This window comes from Hippocampus bargibanti, linkage group LG04, assembly GCF_051943395.1.
Source record: "Hippocampus bargibanti isolate YZ-2025 linkage group LG04, ASM5194339v1, whole genome shotgun sequence".
Classification (NCBI taxonomy): Eukaryota; Metazoa; Chordata; class Actinopteri; order Syngnathiformes; family Syngnathidae; genus Hippocampus; species Hippocampus bargibanti.
The window spans coordinates 17,432,520-17,459,094 of record NC_142737.1 but is presented as its reverse complement, the minus strand read 5'-3'; the positions used below and the strand labels follow the sequence as shown (position 1 = coordinate 17,459,094).

Genomic DNA, 26,575 nt, shown 5'->3' with positions numbered 1-26,575 from the left:
TAAGACTTTTATTAAAACAACAGCTTCATACAAACAAGTTATAAGCAGTATAAAACAAGTTCTCCAATCGCAGACAGGCTCTGGTCACACGCACCCACGTGGGTGCTTAAACGATAAGACCAAATATAGAATAAAAATTGTACAAAGATTATGACATGCAATTATACAACTGACGCCAATATTTCCAGAGGGGTCAGAATGTGAGTGTGAAAAAAAAAATCTTTGTCTTTCCAATGAAGCAAGCCAAGCAGTCCAGCATCCGAGTCTATCCGACGTTGTGCTCACCAAAGACCGGCACATATTCAAACACACCCTTGACCCGAGAAAGACAACCGCTATGGTGAAAGGATAGATGAAGCTGCTCAGGTTGCATTGATCTCAAAACTCAAGGGTGTGTCGGATTCCGCATGATGCGGTTGGAGTTGTTTTATCACTATAGGAGCACACCCCCACGAGTGAGTCTATCATCTCTCAGCTGGACAGGGAGTGGCCCCTTGAAACTCCCTGCGGGAAAATGAATATGATTCAAGGTCAATAATTCAAGCATCCGTTGGCGAAGATGTGTCCAAAAGACAGTGTGGACAAATAGCGGAAAGCAGTTCCTCGTTGTCCTCTGCACAAAGCAGGTGGGCCGCAGCCTGCTGGGCTTTGCTCTCCTGCAGACACAATAAGACATGGCCACGCGCTTCCATTTCTAGCTGGGATTCTCACATTCAAATGTCCCCATTGTGGGACGATCGAAGGCTTTCCGATTCTGATTCCCGGCTACAGGCCAGGGCGTGGCGGCGGGCGGGTTGGGGGCGGGGCTCGTCCCGGGGCGGGGCCTTGAGGCGGCGGGGGCAAGGTGGCGGAGGGCGAGAGGGGCGGCGGCTCGGCGAGCGTGTGCAAAGAGCTGGTGGGGAAGGCCCGTTTGGGAGGCGGGGTGTAATAAAGGGGGGTGGACGGAGGGGAGAGGGACGCGTCGGAGGGCGTTGAAGGCAGTAAGGGCAGCGTCGCCGAAAACGGGGGGGAGGACGGGGGGCCACAGGGGGTTGGCGGGAGAGTGCCCTGCGGTGCGGGTGGACTCCTGCTTGGAGGGGTGTAGATGGGCGGCGGGTTGTAGTGGGGGTAGCGAGGAGGCGCCGACTTCATCCGAATGAAGTTCATGCAACGGCCCTGAAGCGACAAAGTGGACCAGATGTGACTTTTTACAGTGCAGCTCGATGACTTTTAGTGTCGATTCAACAGGCCTATAAAAGCAGAAAAGTTGAAATCTTTTTCATTTGAGTCAATGAGTTAAATATGGATTTCTATTTAACTACTGACTACTTGTACCATTCACTTTCAGCGCATATTATTCATGTTTGAGGAAATCAAAAGAGGGAAGGGGCTGTCATTGTTTTGGAGTGCATCAGCGCAAGAGTTTGCGCACGTGTCCAAAGCTCAGCATGATGTCGACCCAATCATTTTCATGTTGCTGAGAAATGCAGGATTGTGGTCCAATTCAAACACGATTGACTATAAATGCTCACGAGAAACCACCACACAGGAAAGCCCAATGAAGTCTCATACGTTAGACTTTGGTTTAACCATTTGCTCGAGAAATGCAAATAATTGCAAATCATCACAGGAAGTCTATTCATTGTTTTTATTTTAACTAATTCACTGCCAGACTGTGCAAAAATGTGTCGACTCCAGTGCCAGGGTTTTTGTATTTTTCACTCAAATTGCAGGACCCACAGAATATTGAGTTTTAGGACTACATAAACATTCAATACAGCACCAGAAACCTTAGACCAGTGGTTCTTAATCTTGTTGGAGGCACCTAAACCCACCAGTTTCAGATGCTCATTCGCCGAACCCCTCTTCCAATGACTGTGCCTACTAACTGCAGTCTAGACTGAGGGGTGGACCTCTGTGGCGGAGGATCCACTGAACCCCTGAGACTGACTCACCGATCGAGCCCAGGTTAAGAACCACTGCCTTAGACCAAAAGTGTCAAACTAATTTTTTTGCCACAGGCCACATTGTCGTTACGGTTTCCTCTCGGGGGCCGTTATGAATTTGGGGAAGCCATTACAATGTTTAATCCCCTCCGCATATTACATATAATGCGCACAACAAATTCATGAATAACTAGTTGTCAGATTTGAAGTAAAAATAATGACTGTTATTGTGGTTTACATGCGACAATTTGACATTTTGGTTCGGACCTCAGAAAGCATCAAGGAATTTCACAAGTTTGATTTGCTTTCGCAGGGCGAATAAAATGATGTGGCGGGCCAGATTTGGCCCTCAGGCCTTGACTTTGACACCTGCGCCTTAAAGTCTGTTCTTTCATCAGAAAAAATGAGTTAAGTTATGTGGGTCTGGAGTTATATGAGCTTGAAATGAGGGCGGTTGTCCAAAATACAATATACTGGGCATATACATCTTTCACGATATTTAAGTGAGTTTATAAAACCCCAGAACATCATTTAAATAAAATAATTACCATCACTAATTCTGAGGCTACGAGAACAGTCATTTTATCTGTTCACGATGTAATCAAGTCATTGTGTCATGGTTGATTTGTTTGGGAGCAACAGGTGGCTCTGTGTGGGTCCTCCTACAGTGGCACACCTGTTGGTCACCTTGGCATTAGAAGGTTTTCTGTTCCAACAACTTAGTATTGGGTCATTCTATTTGTTGTTCATGATAAATTGGAAGGACGTCAAAAGGTAGGACAAACTGCCATCATCCTCGTTTGTAATGTTTTTTTTTATGTGAACACTTTTTATTTGAACCCTTTCGGGGACAGTGATAAGGTCAGTGAATGGTTTAAACTAGCATGTTATCATCTAAAACGGTGTCTTCTTCTTTTCCTTTCAGCTTTTCCTTTCAAGGGGTCGCCACAGCAAATCAGTGTCCTCCATCTTTAGAGGTTTGATCCACATGTTTGTTTTGGCCGAGCTTTTACGTCGGATGCCCTTCCTGACACAACCCTCTGTATTTATCCGGGCTTGGGACCGGCACAAGAAGACTTATGTCCCTTTGTGGCTACAGAACAAGATCATCTAAAGAAATGAGTTTGACACAGTTTTAGATGAGTTTGACACCGGGTTTGACATCATCTAACCACACTGAAGTTACAGTTTCATCTCGAGGGCCGTTATGAATTTGGGGAAGCCATTGCAATGTTTCATCTCCTTCACATTGCATCCAGAACGCACAACAAATGAACAAATAACTAGTTTTCAAATATGAAGTCAAGAATAATGACTGTTAATGTGGTTCACATATGACAATTTGAAAATTTGGTTCGGACTTTAGCAAGCATCATTGCACTTGACATACTTGATTTGCTTTTGTGGGCCGAATAAAATGATGTGGCGGGCCAGACTTGGCCCTCGGGCCATGACTTTGACACCCATGTCTTAAAGGGTGCATGATTAATCATACTGTGATGTCTCTTCTTGGTGATATAAATCCCAATAGAGTTAGTGAAGATATACGTATAAGAAGTCTGTTTTTGGTTTCTAAAGTTTTGTTGCTGACAAGTTGGGTCTTTAGTCGATGGTTTCCTCCTCGGGGCAACATATACCTTGTGTGTGTGTGTTGCATTTAATGGTGTTTAATGGTGTGTTGATGAGAAGCAGAAACCTGCTTTCAATTAGTGAGTAGAGTAAGTAAGTAGAGTAACTTGGTTTATTTGCCTCCTTGAGTGTATACAATTTCCCACCAACATTTCTTGATTCAGCCAGGATTCATGTGATATGAAGAACAGTTTCCAATGAGATTTCCACTGAATTACCATTTCGCCCATTGATGAGACAGTGACAATCATATCTCAATTCAAATGGAATGTGTATGCACGGTTGAGTTGAAAAGTGCATTAACAAACAAACTAAAAAAAAAATTCGCTGCACAAGAAGGGACAAAGTATGGAATGTCTATCCAACATATACAGTGTATATATTTTTTTAAACACGCGGTTGATCTTTTCCAGTCCGGTAGGAGACGTCCTGACATTGCATTTGTCATGGATGGATCCTGTTAGTCCCATTGCAGCATTCATTTAGGGCAAGTTAGAAAAGGGAGGATCCTAATTGCAACCAGAGCAGCCCGTTTGCTGCAAGTCCTCAAGAAAGCTTTTTTTCCCTTCTTTCTCCAATACCCCCGGAGATCGCTTAACAGAAGAGACTCACTTAAACTCAGGAAGTTGGATGTTGGTTTCATTTAACCAAAACTTCCTGGGGTTGTATAATTCGGTATCAAACAGAAATTCGCCATTTGAAACACTTCATGCATGTCATATGAGACCCGAAAATACGTAGTGTGAGCTTATTTTAGAAAGCATCAACAGATTGTTCATTTTTTTTGGGCAAGGGGTGGGGGGAGCTGACCCCTGTGAGTGGTTGTAACGTGGCAGATTCAAACAAAGGCATTTTTTTAAATTCGCAGCTAATAAAAAAAGGGTCTTCTCGTTCTCATGAATTGTACTGCATGAGAGGCCCACTGAGAGCATGGGACATAGCAGAGAAATGAACCGATTTGTTTCATGCAGCAAGTTGAGCTTTTTTTGGTCAGGAGTTTTTTTTTTTTAATATCTATACTTAGAAAAAATGCAAATACAATTAACCCATTCACTGCCATTCACAAATGTATTCGGGAATTGAAAATATGACATAGAGCGCCATTCCTGAATTTGTTCGGGTTTTGTTTTTTAATGCTTGGGTGTTGATCAAACGTTGTCCATGGCCTCTGGCAATGTTTTTCCCCTTCCACAAGGGTTCAGCATGTTAGCGCTTTGTTCCAGCTTCAGCAGTTGTTCAAGGGCTATAGAAACCAACATTTGCAAATTTCCCCATTGTGGGACGAATAAAGGTTTTCTGATTCTGATTCTGAACATGTATGTATTGCATTGTATTTTGGACAGCTGCCCTCATTTCAAGCTCATATAACTCCAGACCCATATAATTTGGGAATTAACTATTTTTACTGATTTAAGAAGAAAATCTTAGGTTTCTAACACTGCATTGAATGTTTATGTCGTATTAAAATTTAATATTCTGCGGGTCCTGGAATTCAAGTGATAATGACAAAAACCCTGGCACTGGAGTGGACACATTTTTGCACATCGTCTGGCAGTGAATGAGTTAAAGGACAACCAACACCATTTTTTTGTTTCCTAACTGACACCAGAAAAACGTTTCAGAGCATATAAAATACCCAAAGCACGCAGGCTGATATTTTTAGTCAAATGCAAAACACCAATAAAAATGCCTTAAAGTGTCCCAAAACTACTTAAAAATAACCCCCGGTAATGGCGAGTTTTCAAATGGGCTGATTTGTCTGCTGGGAATTTGTGTCAACTAGTATCAAATAGTAGTCTTGGTGCAACACAAAACGATTCACCATCGCGTTATTTGTGTGTTTTCCTTCTAATTTCGCCATCAACACGGATCAACACGAAGTTTTCAGACCAAACAAAGTACCCAAAATGCATTGTGTGTCGCTTTCTCGGTCAGCGGCGTTCCTGACGTGACGTGACGTCAGGAATCTTCACCAACTCGAAAACAGGACTTCCTGAATATTCAGCGCAAGTCTTAAAATGTAAAATATAGCTATATGCCGTGGAATCTTTGTAAAATATGCTCAGTAGAAGTCATTTCAGGTGATTTTACAAATTATGGACACAACTTGTCCGGAGACGTCGGTTGTCCTTTAAAGTACAAATTTAATTTTGTGGGGGAAAAAAAATACTTGACACCGCTATAAGTTAATGTTTCACATCTGTTTCCATTTTTGGAGTGTGTGTGCGTTCAAAATCATATTGTGACAGGAGTGCCCAATGTAGTCGTCAACCACTCGGACAAAATGTTACCAAAAGATCTTTGACTCATCACAGATTTATCAAATGATATCATGATGAGTGGAATCTTGGAGTTGGTTGCATAATTTGGTCTCTTCTAGGAATTTCCATCGTACATTGACTTTCTTCAATAACATCTACACACATGGATGTGATCATTTCAAGGATGTTGTTTTCGTGTCATATTTTAAAATCAGCAGAGATGAGCACTTCAATCTATTTTGCCTGTCTGCGACCTGGCTACCTTTTTCTGTCATCATCCCTCCGTCCTTACTCATTATAATTGTTCTCCATCCCCAAACATTTCCACCCTTGCTGGTGAAATGGGTGCCTGTAGGTACTTTGTTCTCTGACTGTGCACAAAGTAGTGGAGTTGCTATAAAAATACAATCAGATTAAAGAGTCTGTTGACAAAAAAAGGGTTGGCTACACTGTGGCTTTGTTATTTTACCTCCTGAAATATTCTTAACCCAGTTAGGGATGTTTAATTAATGTGTCCTTAAACAAAAACCTCCCAAAAATCAGCGTCTGTCCAAAACAGACGAATAGAACGTTCTGTTCTGGGGACAAAATGCCTCCCGCCGCAAATGGATTTGCATTTAGTTTGGCCATGTCTTAGTGTGTATTTTCTGAAAATTGTTTGACATACCCTCTTACTTGGACATGAGCGTATATACAATGAACAACAAAGATTAAAATAGTACCCCTGAAAGCTGTTGGTGCCATTCCCTCTGCTGTCCTTGTGCGTTAAATGAGAAACACCTGTGACGAAGCAATGACTCACATTGTTCCACACTCCCGGTCAGACTTGAGAATAAACACAGCTGTGTGCCACCTGACACGGTTTTGTCAAAATAAACAAGCGGCTGGCATACATCACGTTCGTATGTGTATGTAAAGGCTATAAAAATGTAAAGGCAGCAATAACACAACCTGGATTGTCAAACTGATGTAATGTCCCATGGCTGCATGAAAATGATCACTCTGAATAGAACGATTTAGATGACTTATTTTACTATTTTGCTTGCTATTAGTTTGCAAAAAATAAAATAAAGACTTGATTTCCATCAGGGCGGCCCGGTAGTCGAGTGGTGAGCACAACGGCTTCACAGTACAGAGGTTGCCGGTTCGCGTCCCGGTCCGGCCTCCCTGTGTGGAGTTTGCATGTTCTCCCCGGGCCCGCGTGGGTTTTCTCCGGGTCCTCCGGTTTCCTCCCACACTCCAAAAACATGCATGGCAGGTAGATTGACCACTCCAAATTGTCCCTAGGTGTGAGTGTGAGAGTGACTGTTGTATGTCTTTGTGTGCCCTGCGATTGGCTGGCAACCAATTCAGGGTGTCCCCCGCCTCATGCCCGAAGACAGCTGAGATCGGCTCCAGCACCCTCCGCGACCCAAACGAGGAATAAGCGGTACAGAAAATGGATGGATGGATTTCCATCCACTTTATGAGCAGGTGGCGAATGCGCCAAAACCTTGCTGCAAATCCCGGTAAAGATTTTGAGGAGCAATTTTTTTAATTAAACCTGAATCTGTAAGGAGTTTACAACTGTCTCAAGTCTGGGTGCAGTGCGGATCAATGCAGTGAAAAGGTTTCTGTTCAAGTAATCACTGGACAATGTAAAACTCTGGCATTCGACTCAGCATGATTCCGACTTGATCTTGGTTTCACTCCCTGATGCTTTCTACTGTATTTGTGGTGCTTTATTTCCTGTATATGGAGGCTGTCCATGTTAAGCACTTTGTTACAGCTAGAGCTGTTGTTAAAGCGCTAGATAAATCAATATGTATTGTATTGTATTGTATTGTATAACAAAATGCTCCTCAATGAACGTTTGTGTGGATAACCTTGCATGTTACTGTTAACACTAAACATGAAGTCTTGGCAAGACGAACCTGCACAACAACGACAACAAAAACCCTAAATGTTATTTCACTTTTTTTGGAAGGGGATAGGGCAATTTCACCTCAACAGAGATGGTTGAATGTTATGTTGTGCCAATCCCACCCCATGAGACTGCGCGTTGACTGCCAACAGTCTAGTGAACCGTTATCGCCTCTATTACGCAGCTCGCCATCGGGAAATCACATTTGGCTTTTTCCTATGATGACTTCAGCAGACATTTCTTCCCTGCATGAATTCTCACTGCAGCCGTCCAGACGCAAGAGGAAGGTTAACTCCCAATTTACAGTCGTTTCACCCGTGGGGCTCTCTCTCTTTCTCTCTCTCTTTGCAACATTTCTCAAATTGAGGTCAGTGGTTCCTTGAGGTCCCTAAAACTGTTTGGAACACCCTTTCGAGGACAGCGATTGCTTCTGTGGATGGTTTAAGTTATTATGTTATCATTTTAAGGGGTGTCAAACTTTTTTTTGCAACAGGTCACATTCTAGTTATGTTTTCCTCTCGGAATTTGGGGAAGCCATTAGATTGTTTCATCTCCTCCACTAATAACATCCGGAGCGCACATCAATTTAATGAATAACCAGGTTTCAAATCTGAAGTCAAGAATAATGACTGTTATTGTGGTTTATATGACAGTTTGACATTTTGGTTTGGACTTGAGCTAGCATCATAGAACTTGACATGCTTGATTTCCTTTAGAAAGGCCGAATAGAAGGATGTGGCAGGCCAGATTTGGCCCCCGGGCCTTGACTTTGACACGTCATACATGATCATGTTGTTTATCTTGCTAAAATACTGGTCTGTCATTTATACTAATCTCCTGTCAACATCTCGGCATGCTGAACACCTGTGCTAATATTGCCAAAAACCTCAGTTGAACAACTCATACAAATTAGTTTTATTGATTGATAAATAATATATATATATATATATATATATATATATATATATATATATATATATATATATATATATATATATATATATATATATATATATATATATATATATATATATATATAGTAAAGTCTCGTTATTTCGATATCGGATATATCGATAGTCCCGGTTATATCGATACTATTTCTATGCACGCACGGAGAAAATTACATGCAAACAGGGTCGGATATATCGATAGTCCCGGTTATATCGATATTTTTTCAGACTCCCTTGAATATCGATATAACGATACTTTATATATATATATATATATATATATATATATATATATATATATATATATATATATATATTTGGTCCAGTGTGTTTTCAAATTAGTTTTATTGATTGATGTATGTGTACTTTTGGCAAAAATATAGTTTGGTGGTGTGCTTTAAAAATGTTCACAGTCAAAATGGGTGGCATGGTTCAATAATGTTTGGGGGGGAGGCACTGTGTTCTCCAATTCAGGGTACATAAGGGGTCTTGTTGAGCAAATTTAATGCAATCTCTCACACACCGATTGACATTATCTGTTCACTTTGTGTTCATCTTACCTTATCACCTGGATGAGGTCTCATAACAGACACGCGGTTGTAGGCTTTCCTTAAAAGGGCCCACAATGCGTCCAGCTTGTTCTATAGAAACAAAGCAGATCAAATGCTAATCTCAATGACACGTGATTTCTGTCCATTTTCCCCAACAGAATATGTCAAAGTCGTCTTCATCCATCTATGCAGCTTCTCTTCATAGTGACAAACAAAACAGCTATGCTGACGATAAAGGGAGGAAAAACAGCTGCACCCCCCCCCCCCCCCCACCTCACAAAAATGCAAGTCGCGCAGCCCTACTCTCTAGAGGGCAATCCAACAGGAGGCTTATTTCTATTAACAATCTCCTTTAAACGGCAATGAAGTGTCACTCCTCGAAGCCAGTGTTGGAAGACCTTCATCAAAGCAGCCGTGTTACAATATGTTTTGTGTCGCATTCATACACAGATCTCGGCAATGTTTCTACTTACATGGCTTGCAGCTGTTTAACATTGATCTTTTGTGTTATCCACATACCAACATGCAAACGGCTGCTTTCAATGGTCTTTTTATGTGTGGGAAGTGGCAAATATTCATCCATGTGGCTCTGATCTCAATTGGCATTTAGTCTTGTGGAAATGTATCATAATCAGATCTTTGTCACATTTCATTAGATCAGATTGCATATGTATAACGCAGAAACGGATATCTATCGCCCTGGTCTGAAATGTACAAGTGCTTCTGAATCTAGTTGAAGTTTCTCAAAGTTAGTGATTATCAGAGCATTCACTGATGTACCTGTATGGGAGAGTACCACTTGTGTGGTCCAAGCGGTTTCTGCATGCCATTGTTGAGAACGCGCGTGGGGGACTGCACAAACTCCTGCTCAGGCATCTTAACTTTGGCGTTTTTGGCCTTCTCCAGCTTCGCGCCTTCTTCTGTGGAGCCTTTTTCACCCCAGCGAACCTAACGTAGATCACTTTGCTGTTGATGGAATTCGAGTCTGACGGTGGTGTATTTCCACCCTCTGTTCTCACCTCCATCCTTTTGATTCCCCCGACTCCTCGTCCTCCATAGTAGGAAGCGTCTACAGTTGGCCATTTCTTCTTTGGTATGTCATCGTCTTCATCATCCTGTTGGGTTTTGACAAACAAGCTCAATGAGGCGAGGATTTCAATGAGCCATTTCACTGGCTTCATGATCTGAAATGAAGCCTGTCAAAATATCTTCGTTGCTGCGGTTACAGTTGGCGGCAGTGTACAAATCCAACATGTTGAGTAACATTTTGGTATAAATTGTAAATAGAAGAATCAAAATATAACAGACTACACATCTGCAAACAATAACTATGCCAGATTAACTTTCTAAGGGTAGAATCTGGGAAACAAACATTCTATTGCACAGGTGTACCGAATGTTGTGGCTCGTGACCAGAACACCATGTACAGATATCTATTGTCTTACATAGTACCCACGTAGTGTTTAACTCATTCACTGCCAGGCGTGCAAAAACGTGTCCACTCCAGTGCCAGGGTTTTTGTCATTGTCACTTGAATTCCAGGAACCACAGAATATCGAGTTTTAGGATTACATACACAAACAGAAAAAAAGAGTTAATTCCTAAATGATATGGGTCTGGAGTTATATGAGCTTGAAATGAGGTTGGCCGTCAGGATGACCCAAAAAGATGAGTACCCATGAAAATTTCAATTGTGGCTTTGATTAAAAAGCTATTTATTTCAAATTACAACCACATATTATTCAGTTTATGGAAGACCATTCACCAGAGCTTCAGCTGTTTCTGTCAATTATTCGTCAATTTATGGCTTTCCCAAGATGTGTTCCAAATGTCCACGATTTCGTTGCAAGCAAACGTGTTCTCGTCTGACAAAGTTGTCAATCACTTTTACACACTCCTCTTTTGGGTGGGTGACCCAAAAAGATGTGTCCTACTGGCGCTTAAAATGTAATGTATTACTGAGTCCCTCACTGCAGCAATGTTTTCACTCCAAAGAAGAGTGTGTAAAAGTGGTTGACAGCTGAAGCTGGAACAAAGCGCTAGCATAGAAAAAGGGGAAATGCTGCCCCTTTGTGGAAAAGAAAAACATTGCTAGAGGCCATGGCCAGCGCTTTATCGGCACCCAAGCATGAAAAAACAAAACCCGGGAATGGTGCTGTGTCATATCTTCAATTCCTGAATAAATTCATGAATGGCAGTGAATGAGTTTTTCGATGTCATTCAATGTCTTTGGGTTTTCTGTCTGTCTGTCTGTCTGTAGTGCTTGACATATCCAAGGAAATAACACAGAAGCTCAAAAGTAAATTGACATGATGTTTCATCCTTGTAATCTATTCTCCTTCTGACTAATAATCTGTCATCTTGTCAAGTCGACAAACGTCCGACAAGCACGCAAAGGCAATCAATTTCACCAATCAGTAGTATAATTACTATAAACAAACGCAATGGGTTATTAGTGAATTATTGGCCGGCTGTACTTGCAAACAGAATGTGGGATAGCTATAAATGAAAAACAGCCATAAACGTGGCATGTTTAGAAAAGTCTGAATTTCATTGTTAATATTGGAGGGCATCAACTCTCAACACATTTGAGATTGTTTAAGACTCATTCCAAGGCGAGAGAGAATGAGAGCGCTTGGTCATTGAGGTTTCAGATGTCAAAATAAACTAAACACTGACAGGGAGTCATTTGAATCGCTAAGAGTGGCGCTCCTACCGAACTCTCCTCCACAATAGGTGGTGGTGGCTCATGGATGATCTGAAAAGCAATAAACACATGGAAGGAGAAAATCATTACACATCAGATAAGGTCATCAAAGTGTTTCGAAAACTTGGTTGTCTCCACCCATGGCTTAGGAAATGCTTTGTCCACTGAGATGAGCAATGCACTGACCTAGAAATCTGCCTTCCATATTTTTCAGGCGAAATTGAGCTTCCAAAAATGCGACATTTGTTTGTTTGCTTATTTATTTATGCAACAATATCCTCTGTGTGTAATGTAGGCATTATTTTCTCATAATTTCAGATGTGCATCGTTTGAGATTGCCACAAAGCTGAAATGGTAGCAGCATATGTGATCACACATTGCACGTATCGTTTAGTTTGGCTGGCACGCGCCGCACGCGTCTCTTGTGTGTGTGGTTCTGTGTCATTTTTACCATCTACAGATGAGCTGTCAGTTTGATTCTAAACTAAATAAAGCCTGCAAATTAAATGCGTGACCCTGATTTTTCTTATTTGTGATTTTCCTCCATCCTTTTCCAAATCCTGGAGCAAGAATGACTCTCCATGGTAACTCAGCATCATTTTCCCAAACAGACACGCATGGACTTTGAATGCCATTGAATGGATAAAAACAGCGCGCGTAAAGGTAGCCGCGTTGTAAAAAAACAAAATTATGAAAGATGATGACTTATATATTAATTCATATGAGAGGTTGGACTCACCACAGTGCAGCAGAGTGGCCAGAACCACCATAGAAGAGCCAAGATAAGCAGCAACATAAGGATGAGCAGAGTAACGGCCAAAATGGTTCCATCAGACTGTGACATATCAACACAGAACAAGCGTCACAACTTCTAGTATTATAAAGATGGTAACCTTTTATTTCTTGCTCCTTCAGTGACTCAACTTGATTTGTCTCTAATTTAAAAAGGCCAACGTGTCATCGATTAGTCATGAGAGTTGGAAATAAACAATGTGAAGCAATGAATGGCATTGTTGGATTGGATTGGATTGGATTGGATTTGCCTTTATTAGTCTCGCAGTGGAGAAATTTACATTTCACAGCAGCAAAGTAATAAAAGGAAGGAAAGTAGAAAAACAAAATACATGAGCTGCTGGAAAGGCAGCCACTCTCGCGGCGCCGTCTTGAAGTCAAAAGAACAAAAAAAAAAAAAAAAAATCACAACACAAAGACAATATAACATCAAAGACACAGAGTCATTCATTCTTTAGCATTTTGTTGCTTACATTCCATTACCACAAGCTTAAAGGCAATATTCTTGGGTAGTGGAAAAGTTTATGAGCTTTGAAAGTGAACCCGCACAACCACACACGTGGTTGATTGAAGTGCAATTGCTTCTCATTTTGGGTCAAATCGAAGGAGAAAAAGCAGCAAGACACGCAGTTAGTCCATCATTGTGCCTCTGGGGTTTTCGGTCAAGTGTTCACTGTTCACAATATGTTCACTGGGTCCAAGGCACTGAGGTGAGTTGGAGTTAGTTGTTTGATGTCAGATTATTGTTTGTAGTTAGCCATGTTTTCAATATTTGCGGAGCAATTCCAAATATGTCATTGACATATCATATGTGTCATATGTATCATTGTGTCATATGTGTTTAGAGAACTGTGTTTTATATCTGAACTACAAATATGCAATATGTACAAAATACAATGAACAGCGCAATAGCATGTCAGTTAAACATATGAGAAAAAAATGTTGAAGGTTACAATTAACTCATTGACTGCCATTCTCGAATGTATTCGGTAATTGAAAAGCATGACGTGGAGTGCCATTCCCAAATTTGTTTGGGTTTAGATCTTCTTGCTGGGGGGACGGGGGGGGGGGGGGGGGGGGGGGGAGAATCAAACTCCAGTCAGACCTCTGGCACTGTTTTCCCTCCCACGAGGGGGCAGCATTTGCCTTTTGTACAGCAGCCCCCTCTTTCATTGCAGATAACTAGAGCCAAAGTAGATAACCATAAACTTTTTTCTTTTTTGATTAAAGTTTTGTTACACTGCATTGAATGTTTATGTAGCCCTAAAACTCTATATCCTGTGGATCTTGCAATTTGAGTGAGTCCTGGCACTGGAGTGGACATATTTTTGCACATCATCTGACAGTGAATGAGTTAATAAAAATTATGATGACAGTTTTGACACTGGTGTGTGTGTGTGTGTGTGTGTGTGTGTGTGTGTGTGTGTGTGTGTGTGTGTGTGTGTGTGTGTGTGTGTGTGTGTGTGTGTGTGTGTGTGTGTGTGTGTGTGTGTGTGTGTGTGTGTGTGTGTGTGTGTGTGTGCGTGTGTGTGTGTGTGTGTATGTGTAATTCAGGTTTTACAATGTTACAGGACATTTTTTGTGTCATGATGTACTCACACAGCTCACAGTTGTAATGGTGACGGAACTGGAGATGAAACTGAGCCCTTCGTTCATACTGACGTAAAGATTTGCTGCCCTGTAAAAGAAATGAGAGAATGAGTCAAATGTTATGCTGGCTCCATTGTGAGAAAAACAAAAGCGGGTGCGACGGTTTACTGACATTCCCTCATCTTGAAGCACAGGTGCCTGGCAGAGAAGATATGTATCCTCCACTATCAAAGGTTTGACCACTAGAGACAAAAATGGAAACGTTTCAAATACCTAAACATGAGTCAAACATTTTAGTGTTCTCCGCTGAAAATAACTTTTTTTCTGAAATCGATTTGTTGTTCACAACAAGATACCACAGTAAGTGAATGAATATTGGGCAAGAGGAGAGCGGACTCCAGGAACATGTTCAAGGAAAAGTAGTGGCTTACACAAGAAGTCAGTTCACAAATTTCTGAGAAATACATTCCCTTAAAATCAAAACAAGTGTTTTCAGTATTAAGGGAACAAAGTCTCTCATAGAAACACCTCAGCAAAATGGTCAGCTTTTGTTTTTGAGGCAAATCTAGGTCTTGTCCGTTTCCAGCTGGATTTTGGGAAACAGCTCCAACAAGCACTGTGACCAGGCCACCATGTTTATTCTGGCTGGGGGAGCGCATACCCCAGAAGTGAGGAAATCAACACGAAAGACGCATGGGCCGTGGCTGATCCACTCTTGAAACTCTATGCGGGATGGAGGGATAAGAAAATTATGTGGCCAGAAACAAGCACAACAGAAACAGTGCCAGATCATATATGATCTTGCTCCAAATTCATCCCTGGATCCACTTTGTTATCCATTAATGAGAGATACTGTAAATTGGACTCGGTGGCTTCTTGAGAGGTCATTGATGGTGTCGTGATATGCTCAGATTGGTTCTCTTTGGGTGACGGTGTGCATGTGGGTATCAATGACCGTTTGTCTGTCGGTGCCCTGCGACTGACGGGCGACCATTTCAGCCCGAATTCAGCTGAGATAGGCTCCAGCGAACCCCCGGGATTCAATTTAGGATAAGCAGTGTTGAAACTGGAGGAATGGGAGGGTGGCTTCTCACAAGTAACCCCACAAATCCAGTGAAGAGCAGACAGGATTTGATTCCCCGAGCCTCCAGAATTGCACCAAACTCCTTTTTGGAAGAATGTTTGGATTCCAAGCCTTGCTCTTCATTCACAGTGCAGTGGTCCGTGATGGCAATTCACGTTTCATAATAAAGATACAGGTAATGGTAATCGAAAAAAAATAATTAAAGGTCTGTGCGAAATTAGTACCACTAGATGTTCTGAAATGAGCATACATACATTAATTAAAATGTCACTCGGTGGAGCACAAACCTCTACCAAGGCGTAATCGATTAACAAAGGAAAATGGAGTTCAGTGAAGTGGTAAAAATCATAGCGAAATACTGTCATATATTGTGTCAGGGGTGTGGTTTAGATTCCCTCTATCTTGATACTTCAATTGTAGCAATGCATTTTGAACAACTGTATACTTTGCGGAAACAGTTTAATGGGCTGTTTTCTTAAAGAGGTATGCACGTTTTTGTGGAAGGACGTTCCATCCATACGCTTTCTATAGCTGTAATGTATCTTTAACATATTAGCCAACGACAGCTGACTTGGGGTGAGTGCGGTACACCCCTTAACTGGTCACCAACAAATTACCGGGCCTCGTTATTCACATTCACATCAGAGTGAGCTGCTAACCTAGAGGTAACCTAATCTGGGAATAATCCACACAAGGATAGCAAGAACATACAAAAGGCACAAAGTAAGAATATAGCCTGGGTTTCACCCCTAGAACAGAGAAATAAATGTGATCTCCGAGAAATATTTACCCATATCATGAAACCTGTATATCCATCATCTTGATGCAACATAAACTAGCTTTAGAAAACAGGTCACCTTTACCAGTTTTCCCGCTAGAGCAGAAATGTTTGATCTTTCTTTGTAAATTAAACCAGCACTTCCCACTGAGCTGTGGGGTGCACAGTAGGAAGTGGTTTCCACAACCATTAAAGGACTCCAGCCGCTAAAACTGTGGAGAAATTGTTTGGTAGCCTAAAGGCAACTTAAACATCTTGTTTCATGTGTGGCACTGGTTACTGTTTTCACATAAAATAGCAAAAGCAGTAAACTTGGCACCTGACTTTGATCATCCAGGTTCCCAACTGAGCACAAGACTTTTAATTTAAACTTCATCTCGATATTAAAATGAGATCCAAGATAAGAGTCAAATATTCTCCCTTTCCAATCCTGACCGACCTGAATGGAAAAGTGTTTGATGGTGTGTAACAATACAAGATATTGGTATTTACAGTTCGGTACATCTTAACGCGTGAGAGGTATTTGTCATAATCTCAGATAAAAACAATGTCGGCGTAAACTATACCCAGAAAATTAAACATGTTGGTCATTTGAATTTCACCTTATTCTGCCATTCCCGAATTTATTCAGGAATTTAAAAATGCGACGTGGAGCGCCATTCCCAAATTTGTTGGGGTTCTGGTTTTTCCTGTGGAGGGCGTCGAAAAAGCGCTGGTCAGACCTCTGGCAATGTTTTTCCCTTCCACAAGGGGGTAGCATTGCCTTTTGTCCATAATAGCGCTTTGTTACAGCTTCAGCTGTTGTTAAAGCGCTATATAAATAAATATGTATGTATTGTATTTGGTACAGCGCCCCCATTTCAACCTCAGATGACTCCAGACCCATATGACTTAGGCATTAACTCTTTTTTTTCTGATGAAAGGACAGACTGTCAGGTTTGTAACGCTGTATTTAATGTTAATTTAGTCCTAAAGCTCAATATTCTGTGAGTCCTGAAATTTGAGTGAAAATCACAAAAACCCTGGCACTGAAGTGGACGCATTTTTGCACATCGTCCGGTAGTGAATTAGTTAAGATTTGTTTCACTTACTTTTAGTCACGGTGTCATTAATACGAAAGCTGCACAAGACCTTCTCAACATTGCGAGCATGAAGGAATCCATTTCCTCTCACTACAACCTGGAAGGACTCTGTGGGAGGAGGAATGAAAACACAAAATGTCACCTCAACATTTGGTGGCCAAGTTTATGATTATCAGCATGCAGGGAAACGCTGCTTCCTCACCTCCCGCACAGATGCTGGAAGGTTCGGCTGCCAGAATCTCAATGCAAGACTTTTTCAGGATCTGAGGAAATGAGTGGGGGTGGGAGGAACATCAATATGGAAGTCTTAAAGAGGAATAACTTGGCATTATCCTCTATATTTTTATAACGTCAATGTTTCCTTATGCTAATCTCTTGCTTCCTGTCCCATTGCAAATTTCAGCATCCACTTGTGGCACTGCTGTATTTGTTGACACAATATTGCTACTTCAACTGTTTTGAAATGTACTGGGCAGCTACAACAACACACTCGCTTCCTTGAAATTCAAATGAGATGATAATGCACTGCAAATGAGAAGGCCAACCTATCGAAAGGCAACCCAGTTGTCATGACACACTGCTTTATATCTCGTGACAACAGTGAGGTCACAAGAGACGCAGTCATTTATTTGATTTTATTTGGTCAAACATGGTCCTCGCTGATCAAAAACAGTCACAGCAAATAATATAGTATATACTGTATATATATATACTGTACTTATTTGTAATTGTGTCCCAGGGAGAGTTTCATTGATGCAAGAGCTTAAATGAATCTTATAGTCCTTTAAGTCTGGTAAGCTTTCTTATGAGTCTAACTCAGAGATCATAGAATGGAGGGAGGTATTGTATTTCAAGGTGATTTCCTGTGGGCCGACAATGCCGTGTCGCTTCTTTCCATACAGATGTTGCTTGTGTGGATAGAGTGATACTTACGGAATCAATGACCCCTTGCAAAGCCTCAAATCCATCATTGACGGGGAATACGTGGTCCTTACTGTCAGCAATCTTTGCCAGCTGTAAGTGAGCAATGAAAAACACAAGTGAGCCAGATGTTGACAAATTCACCCACATACATGCTGGATTGCTGTCTCTTTACTTTGTATATCATATTCACACATAAAACATCATTCAATTATGAAAATGATACCCATTTAACTTTCATCATGATCCTTGAAATGTTACTTGAGGGAAGGAGTGCTCACACATTCTGAGGATTTTTGCAACTTATGTTGATGTGTAACCGCATATGTTGCGCAACACAGTATAATTACTGTATATACATTTTTGCCATTACCTGAGTTCACTCTGCTAACTGACAGATGAGACAACGCAATTCTAAAAGTTGTCTTCCCATTCGATATGAAAGTGAGTTGGCTGGCACTAGGACCAGGCCACTCACCCAGCAGGTGCACGGGAGAGGGCCGGTTTATGTTACATATACGTATTTCACTGCATTTTCTGTTTGAGTTAGATCCACTCGTTATCCGTTGGAATAAACACGTCTCCACATTCAGTCCTCTTTACTCAACGGCTACAGTGATACTTTTTTCCTTCTGAATTCGCCCAGCTCCCCCACTCATTTTTATACTCTCTTATGTTTAAGAGGAAAAACCAGAGCAAAAATTAGGATGTAATTAACAACTACTACCAGGGGCGTTGGTTGAGCACACACAGTGTACCTAATAATGAGATGTCGTCCGATTGGTTGTCCGGTGTATCAATCATCTGAAGGGATGGCTGATAGGCTGAGGTCTAGTTTTTATACCAAATAACTCTACTTTATTTGTATACTGTCAGTTAATGACAATGCGACATCACCTTGTCATGCGATCTACCAATCGTACCTTGGAGATCGACTAGTCGATCGCAATCGACGTATTGAGCAGTGATTTGCTTTCTCACTTTTTGTTCCTGTCTGTCCAGATTTCCAAATTCTGGGGTCTCTAATTCTGGTCTCTGAGGGCCCCCATCCTGCATGTTTGAGATGTTTCCCCCCATTTCAACACAAACAATTCAAATGTTCTGGATCATTATAGGGATCCTGCAGAGATTGATGTTGAGCTGATCATTTAAATTGTATGTCAAAGGAGTCCAAGATGGCGCCCGAGTAGGCAGCCTCAGCAAGTGCTCTCATTAGCTGGACACCAAAGGGGCCATTGTGCTTTTTTGCGCCTGTAATGGGCAGCATCTTCACAGCCCCGCTTTGCTTAGCGGAAAGGTCAGTGCTGCTGGACAGTCTGCGGCTGGATGGATGGATGGCTTGAGGAACCCGCGATAAGAAGAAAGGAGCGTCAGCGCAGAGCGCCGATGCGTATGTGGAACTGTTGCGGCTTGGAATTGAAGCAGATTTATGTGGAACAGGAGATGTGAGACAATCTCTTTTCGTCAATGGATGCTACAGCTGCGTGTTTGCTTTCAACATTTAGCTTGTAGTCGACGTGCACATTCCACTATGATGTCCCTGATCCACTGGTGGAAAGACGCTTTGATCCTCTCCTCTTTCATCTAGAACTGCTTCATGTCATCACAAAGAGGGTACAGCAAGTCCTGAAGAATGAATGTCTGTGTTTTTGTTTTGTCATATTGTCTGTATGCTGTCATATTATTTGTTATTTAGTTTTTTTTGTTCTTTTGACTTCAATATGGCGCCGCGAGAGTGGCTGCCTTTCCAGCAGCTCATATATTTTGTTTTTCTACTTTCATTCCTTTCATCACTTTGCTGCTGTGAAATGTAAATTTCTCCACTGTGAGACTAATAAAGGCATATCCAATCCAATCCAAAAGTAGGCACACACAGGGCATCAGACCTTGAGTTACCCAATTGGTCACTCCGGTGTATAATATACTATACTCGTATGCAGGCACATGCTTTAATTTTTTTACAGTTGTGCACAGGTTATGTGGCCACTGAAAATGTATGACATAATCAGAAGAAACGTTGCAGTTGAAAAAGACAGAAGGAGTATTCTATTTTGATCTGTTTTACCTCCCTTATTTGTTTTTATACAAATACAAAAATCTCAATGTTTTTTATTCTGTGATATTATTATTATATCCTGTAAGTTTAGTCTTTTGATTGGAATCGTCAAGCAAAATATTAGTCAGCTTGATCATTCAAATATTATATGAAAAAAAACAGGAACCCCTATATTACACATTACACTACAGTGTGAAGTAGTTAATGGCTTTGACTTCAAACTATGACAAATGTGGAATGTTTTTCATGTTTCAGACATATGGACTAAAGGTGATGTAAAAAGCCACCTGAGTCTCATTGAAGTCCTTGACCCCAACGCAGTAAACGGTGGCCCCGAGGCTCCGGGAGCGATTGGCCTGTCAGGTTGGCAAAGATTGAGAACACAAATTAAAAAAAAAAAATTCGTGAAGCACACTGATTCAGTTACGTCCTAGCATTTTACAACATTTTACAAAACACAACTAGACAGCTTTGAATTTTGTCATCCAGCTACATGCTTTACAAAACATGCAACAACCAAGGACTATTTTGCAAAGATAAATCATTGATTTCATGAAGGACAATTAATATCCTGGCAAGCTGGATTTAGTTTGAACATGCACAACAAAGTCCAACATAGCTCACCTGCATTGGCTCTTACAGAAGCGTTTACTTAGAGCCGTAAACAGCAGGATGTTCAGAGCGCCAAAGTGGCGCCATTTAATGGGGTTAGTGGTGCAAATGTTTCACCTGCTTGCAATTAGTGTAGAAGCCTATATTTGTCTCTCTGACCTCTCTCTCGGCATAGTAGAAGAGATCCTCATGCAGCTCTCCATCTGTCAGAGCTATAATCACACTGGCGGTGCGATAACCTGTGGATGTAAACCATATGATCAAATCCTTTAAGAATAAATGTATTATCTTTGCTTATCGAGAAAAATGTGTCCGATTTCAAGGGGAAGCCCCACTTATGAGCATAGAGGAAGGGTAATGGAGATAAGACAATGCTTTTTCACTTTTACTGACAGAATTTTTTTAATGAGTCCTCACATTAAACATGCTTAAAAGCTTCAGAGACCCTCTGACTCTTGAATTTTGAATATGAGAATAGTTTTACTGGTAAAACTTTGACACGACAAAGTTGGGTACAATCTCACAATACAAACCTTCTGTGTTTCCATAGTATATCTGCTCACTGGCCTATGGAGCAAATAGAAAGACAATGAGCTGTCAAACAACCACACAGTGCTGGAAGTCAACCCCTGTTTAGTGGGTCCAATGTGTGTTGTTTATGTTATATGAAGAGTACAACTCTTCACTCTTAGAGTGAAGAGAGAGAAACGCCATAGCTCACCCTCAGGATGCCCTCGTGCATGAAGGTGTCCCCTCCTGGATGAACTCCCTGGAGCTCCTCCAGACCTTTGCGGATACGCTCTCTGAGGTGGCATACACAAAACAACCTGATATATGACAGATGAGTGGTTGACGCTATCCAGGGTTCAATTCATATCTCGACTTTGTGCTCACCGTGTTTCGTTTGGTTTACGTTGAGTCTTTGAAAAATCAACTGTACATATCTTGTATAATTGGGTAAAAAGAAAGTAAATGATGTTTACTGCAGTATTATTGACTATTATTTTGTAATTGTTATTCATTCATTTATTTCCCAAACCGCTTCATTCTCGCGAGCCTATCCCAACTGTCTTGGGGCAGGAGACGGGGGACACTCTGAACTGGTAGCCAGCCAATTGCAGGACACACAGAAAAGGACTACCGTTCATGCTCACACTCACACCTAAAAACAATTTAGAGTGTCCCATTAACCTGCCATGCATGTTTTTGGAATGTGGGAGGAAACCTGAGGACCAAGAGAAAACCCATGCAAGCACGGGGAGAACATGCAAATTCCACACAAAAGGTCGAAGCTGGAATCTTACCTGGTACCCTTGCTCCAAACACAACCACAGTGGCTTTAAAATTAAACAAAAAGGTGGGCTTTCACTCCAGACTTTAAGCTTCAATTTGAGGGCATTTACATCAATATCAGGGAGAGCGATTATAACAAAGCGTGTGGAGTCAGGACCAACTAGCTTCATGCTAACATTGCATATCCTTATAAGCCAAGTTTGTGTGATAATCAAAACACCTTCGTTCCAAACATAGTGTTTTCTAGCTATTTGTAATTCCAAGTCTTGGGTTTTATGTACCAGTGCTTTATTATGTATCATTATGAATCCAACTGGAGAAGCCTTTGAGGCGTTCCACTGCATGGCTGCAGTGTCGCTGAAAGGATATGGCCCACATATTGTGTACTCTTGAATGTGAATCATTATGTGCCAACATAACCATGCACAAAGTCATCTTGGTTTTGCAATCTGAGGGAAACTCAGATGAGCCAGTCCGAAATTGTCAAAGCTATACTGTGACGTAGATTTGCCATTGCATGTTTGTTTAATGAAAGTAATATATGCCAAACTATCATAATTCTAAAAGCAGTCAGTTTAAGGAAATTACTCCTGCCTCAAGTGCATAGACGCCATAGAGCACAGGTGTCAAAGTTAAGGCCCGCGGGCCAAATCCGGCCCGCCACATCATTTTTTTTCGGCCCGCGAAAGCAAATCAAACTTGTTTAATTCCATGATGATTGCTAAAATCTGAGCCAAAATTTCATATTTTTGGATGTCAACCACAATAAAAGTCATTATTCATGACTTCAGATTTGAAAACGAGTTATTCATTAATTTGCTGTGTGCTCTATATGTAATATTTGAAGGGATTTAAACATTCTAATGGGTTCCCCAAATTCATAACGGCCCTCGAGAGGAAACCATAACTACAATGTGGCCCGCAGCAAAAAATGACTTTGACACCCCTGCCATAGAGTGAGCCAGGTGGATAAAGTAGTACAGTAGTAGGACAACATTTAGGGGAACAAATTAGATGCAGACTAGGCATGTGCACGGAGCATATTTTGGAGCACAGGTGTCAAAGTCAAGGTCTGGGGGCCAAATCTGGCCCGTCACATCATTTTATTCGACCAAAATTGAAAATTATCCCATATAAACCACAATAACAGTCATTATTTTTTACTTTGCATTCGAAAATTAGTTACTCATTAATTTGTTGTGCACTCTATATGTAATATGTGGAGAGGATTAAACATTCTTATGACATCCCCTAATTCATAACGGCCCGCCGCGAGCAAACTGTAACTACAAAGTGGACCCCGGCAAAAAAAATTGTTTGGAGGTTATGTGCTTAAGCCCTAAAAAGAGCACCCAACCGCAGAATTATTCATACAATTTGAATACAACAGTATTTTAGTTACGTTATTTATTTATATATATTGACTAATGAACACAGTCAATATATCAACTATAGTTGTATTATTGACTGTTATCTATGATCAAAAGAGATGAAAGGAAAATATAGTGGATATAAAGTCTACACATCCCAGTTCGGGTAGCAAAAATAATAATAATCCCAAAATAGGTCATATGTACCCACCTGTCCTCTGTCAGGCTCATTAAAATCGTCCCTTCAGTGGAGAACACGATAAATGACATCCGTAATTGTGGACTAAAGCATAGTAGGATGAAAGTGTGTTAGATCAGGTTCTTGAAAGTTTTTCCATTCCATAACACTGATTCGCTTACCTGATAAATTTATGAGCCAAATGCTCAACAAAATGGTAGATTTCAGTCCAGTGGTCCATCACACTCCCAGATCTACCAAAAACACCACATGTTTAGTTACATAAAACAAAAGAGAAAAGCTTTTTAAATTAAAAGCAGTATTACACAGAAGCAAATCAGCAACAGTTTGGAGCTTTAAGCCGCCTTTTCATAATGGAGGACGCTATTTAAGCTCTGCTCAAGTTACTGCAAACATCTTTATAATACACCCACAATTAAATATTTCGATCTGCTAAATGATCGCACATTAAGTCATCGTGTATACCACCCTGTGATCACAATAAGTTCAGTGTTGCTGCTCATCATTTTTGTTCTCTTTTATACGTCCTCATGCTGAACCTTAGCTTTTAGTGTCTGTTTTTTCTCTAATGGTTTTCCAGTATTAGGTTGAAGCACAACTCCAACAAAGACCTCTGCATTCTGTGCAATTTTTTTAACATATCAGAAAGCAAAAGGAAACCATTCACCATTCAGGATGTTACCAGAGATCTTGTATAGCAGAATATGAAATAAAGAACAAATGCACATGCTTGTATCTCCAAATCACTTGAGATGTCCTTGTTTAAACTTTGATTTTATCAACTTGGATTCCTCACCCCCTCCTCCTCATCCTCCGCCTCATCCATATCAAACACCTATTTTTCCATTGTTGGTATGACATAAGTTCCAGTATGAAAAGGCCAAGACAGCAGGCTGAAACATTAAAACATCTGTAGCCAATGAAAGATAGGCTGTGAAGACAGCAAGAGATGATGAGGCGAATACTGTGTGAGGGCAGGTGGAGGGCATGGTTGCTCTAAGTTCACTGGATCCAAAATGAAATACGATGCAAAAAAAAAACACTAAAATGAGATAGTGATATCCTGCCCTCTGTTAACCCTCAAAATGGAATGTTCGATCTGCATCAATTCTGACACATGCACGATTCACATACATGCACTGTGAATATCCATTTATGCTTTGGCATGTCTGGTTATACACTCAAGTCACACATCCCACCTTCCACACATTAATACAACAAAGATACTGTGCTTCTCGGTGGCCTACTTGTTTTAAAAAGTACTAAGAGGATTAATACATGGAAATGTATTAAAGTGGAGGGTCGACTACTTTAACTTTGAAGATAGACTGATGTTCTGAACTGCCACAGATGTCCCTGATGCGGCAACTCTGTTTTCTTGCGAAGATCTCTTAAGTGCGTGTCAATGAAGGCTGCCAGTTAAGTCTATTTTCTGCATTACCTATTCACCAAAGGTATTTTGATTAGTCTCAGGTGGTAGACTGTCCATGATGAAGCGCGTCTCATTTTAGTGGAGTTTGGTTTCATGCCACTCTAAACCACAATATAGTGAGTGTTTTTCAAACACTGACAGCTTCTATTATTATTTTAAAGGTAGAATTTTTAGCAGCAGGTTTGGTGTGAATCACATTAGATTGTGCAAGTCTACCCAATAAACTGTCCTATGTGACTTTAGTGCATGCCTCCCTAAATCATTTGCCTGTTATTTTTGCACATGTTCAATATTGCCCATTTCTTTTGGGTCCCCCATCTGGTCTGTGTTATGTTGATGAGAGCAAACACAACAAGGTGTTACGCGAGTAATGGTGAACATATGTGGATATACAGCGTATTGTGCTGAAATATAGTTTGGACCCGGTGACACCATTGCAATACCAATTCATCAACACTGCTGACATGGCATGGCAGCAGGGTCCATACTGGTCGCATTTCAACAGACTCCATGACAACAAGCATAAAAAGTACAGTATGAAGAATCTCACTCACAAATATGCTTCAAATTCATGGCTCTGCATATTGGATTGTATGTTTGTGTTTGTCAATGCTTTGCTGAATGAATTCATGTGTTGCATTAAAAAAAACTTTTTTTTCACAAATCCATTCTCTCCTTCCTCACTATTTGTTCAATAGAGTTCAACTCACTTGTCCAAGACAAAATAAAGGTCAAAGCCTCCATAGCACGAGGACGAGCCTGCCAATCTTCTGTCATGGTCAGATCCAGCGTGAACAAAAGGAACAATCAGACTGGCAGCAAACAAAGCTGGAATCCACGGTCTTCTACTCCAATATGAAGACATTATTCCATCTGTAAATCCCACACAGGTAAGGTGAAAAATAAGAGCACCTCTTTCAAAGTGTCAATAAAGATGGAGCCAAGACAGTTGCCCTTGACGACCCCTATTCTAGTTCTTCACAGGCAGCGGCTGAATCCAAAATAAATACGGTAATCATCCAAAGCAGAAGTGTAACTCAAGAAGTGTAGATGAGAAGAGGGAGAAATGAGAGCTCTCTCAGGAAAATGGATCCAAAAAAAGATGATGCAAAGGCCTTCTAGAATCACAACCTCCCACTTGAGCTTTTTTGTTCACAGAATGACCTTGCCAACAAGCGACCCTCTAATTTATTAACTCCCACCATTGACAAGTTTTCTCCCCCGCTCTGCCTTATAAGTAAAGGGTGCGGGACAATGGGAGCTCTCCCTCCAATTAGTACATTCTGCCCCCTAGAGGTGGTGCAGCATAAAAGCAATGTGACCCACGGCCACACTGATGCACGTCTGTAATTTGTGAATGTTGCGGTATTTTATTGTAGACCAATGGTATTAGCAACCATTCAAATACACTGCAGATGTTTTTTACATACTTATTTGTAT

The 26,575-nt window shown here is 41.0% G+C and overlaps 1 protein-coding gene across 1 annotated transcript; it reads right to left on the bottom strand.

The window, feature by feature from the left end:
• antxr1a (ANTXR cell adhesion molecule 1a) lies at nt 1-26,299 on the bottom strand. Its single transcript, XM_088994467.1, has 18 exons — nt 25,846-26,299; nt 23,865-23,936; nt 23,716-23,787; nt 21,563-21,644; nt 21,375-21,408; nt 21,001-21,080; nt 20,517-20,585; nt 18,186-18,266; nt 17,455-17,515; nt 17,262-17,360; nt 14,481-14,550; nt 14,318-14,396; nt 12,666-12,761; nt 11,936-11,977; nt 10,239-10,334; nt 10,000-10,167; nt 9,229-9,309; nt 1-1,155 (listed from the first exon to the last, which is right to left on the bottom strand). Exons 1-18 carry the CDS (start codon nt 25,998-26,000, stop codon nt 766-768), a joined length of 1,827 nt encoding a protein of 608 aa, XP_088850593.1. The 5' UTR covers nt 26,001-26,299; the 3' UTR covers nt 1-765.
• Nucleotides 26,300-26,575: the final 276 nt, after the last annotated feature.

Excerpts from the sequence above, each read along its gene's own strand:
- antxr1a (XM_088994467.1), bottom strand. The coding sequence starts at position 26,000 with ATGTCTTCATATTGGAGTAGAAGACCGTGGATTCCAGCTTTGTTTGCT. Across the intron at positions 17,361-17,454 it reads TTCCAGCATCTGTGCGGGAG|AGTCCTTCCAGGTTGTAGTG; the intron begins GTGAGGAAGCAG and ends CTCCTCCCACAG. Across the intron at positions 11,978-12,665 it reads GGCCACTCTGCTGCACTGTG|ATCATCCATGAGCCACCACC; the intron begins GTGAGTCCAACC and ends ATTGCTTTTCAG.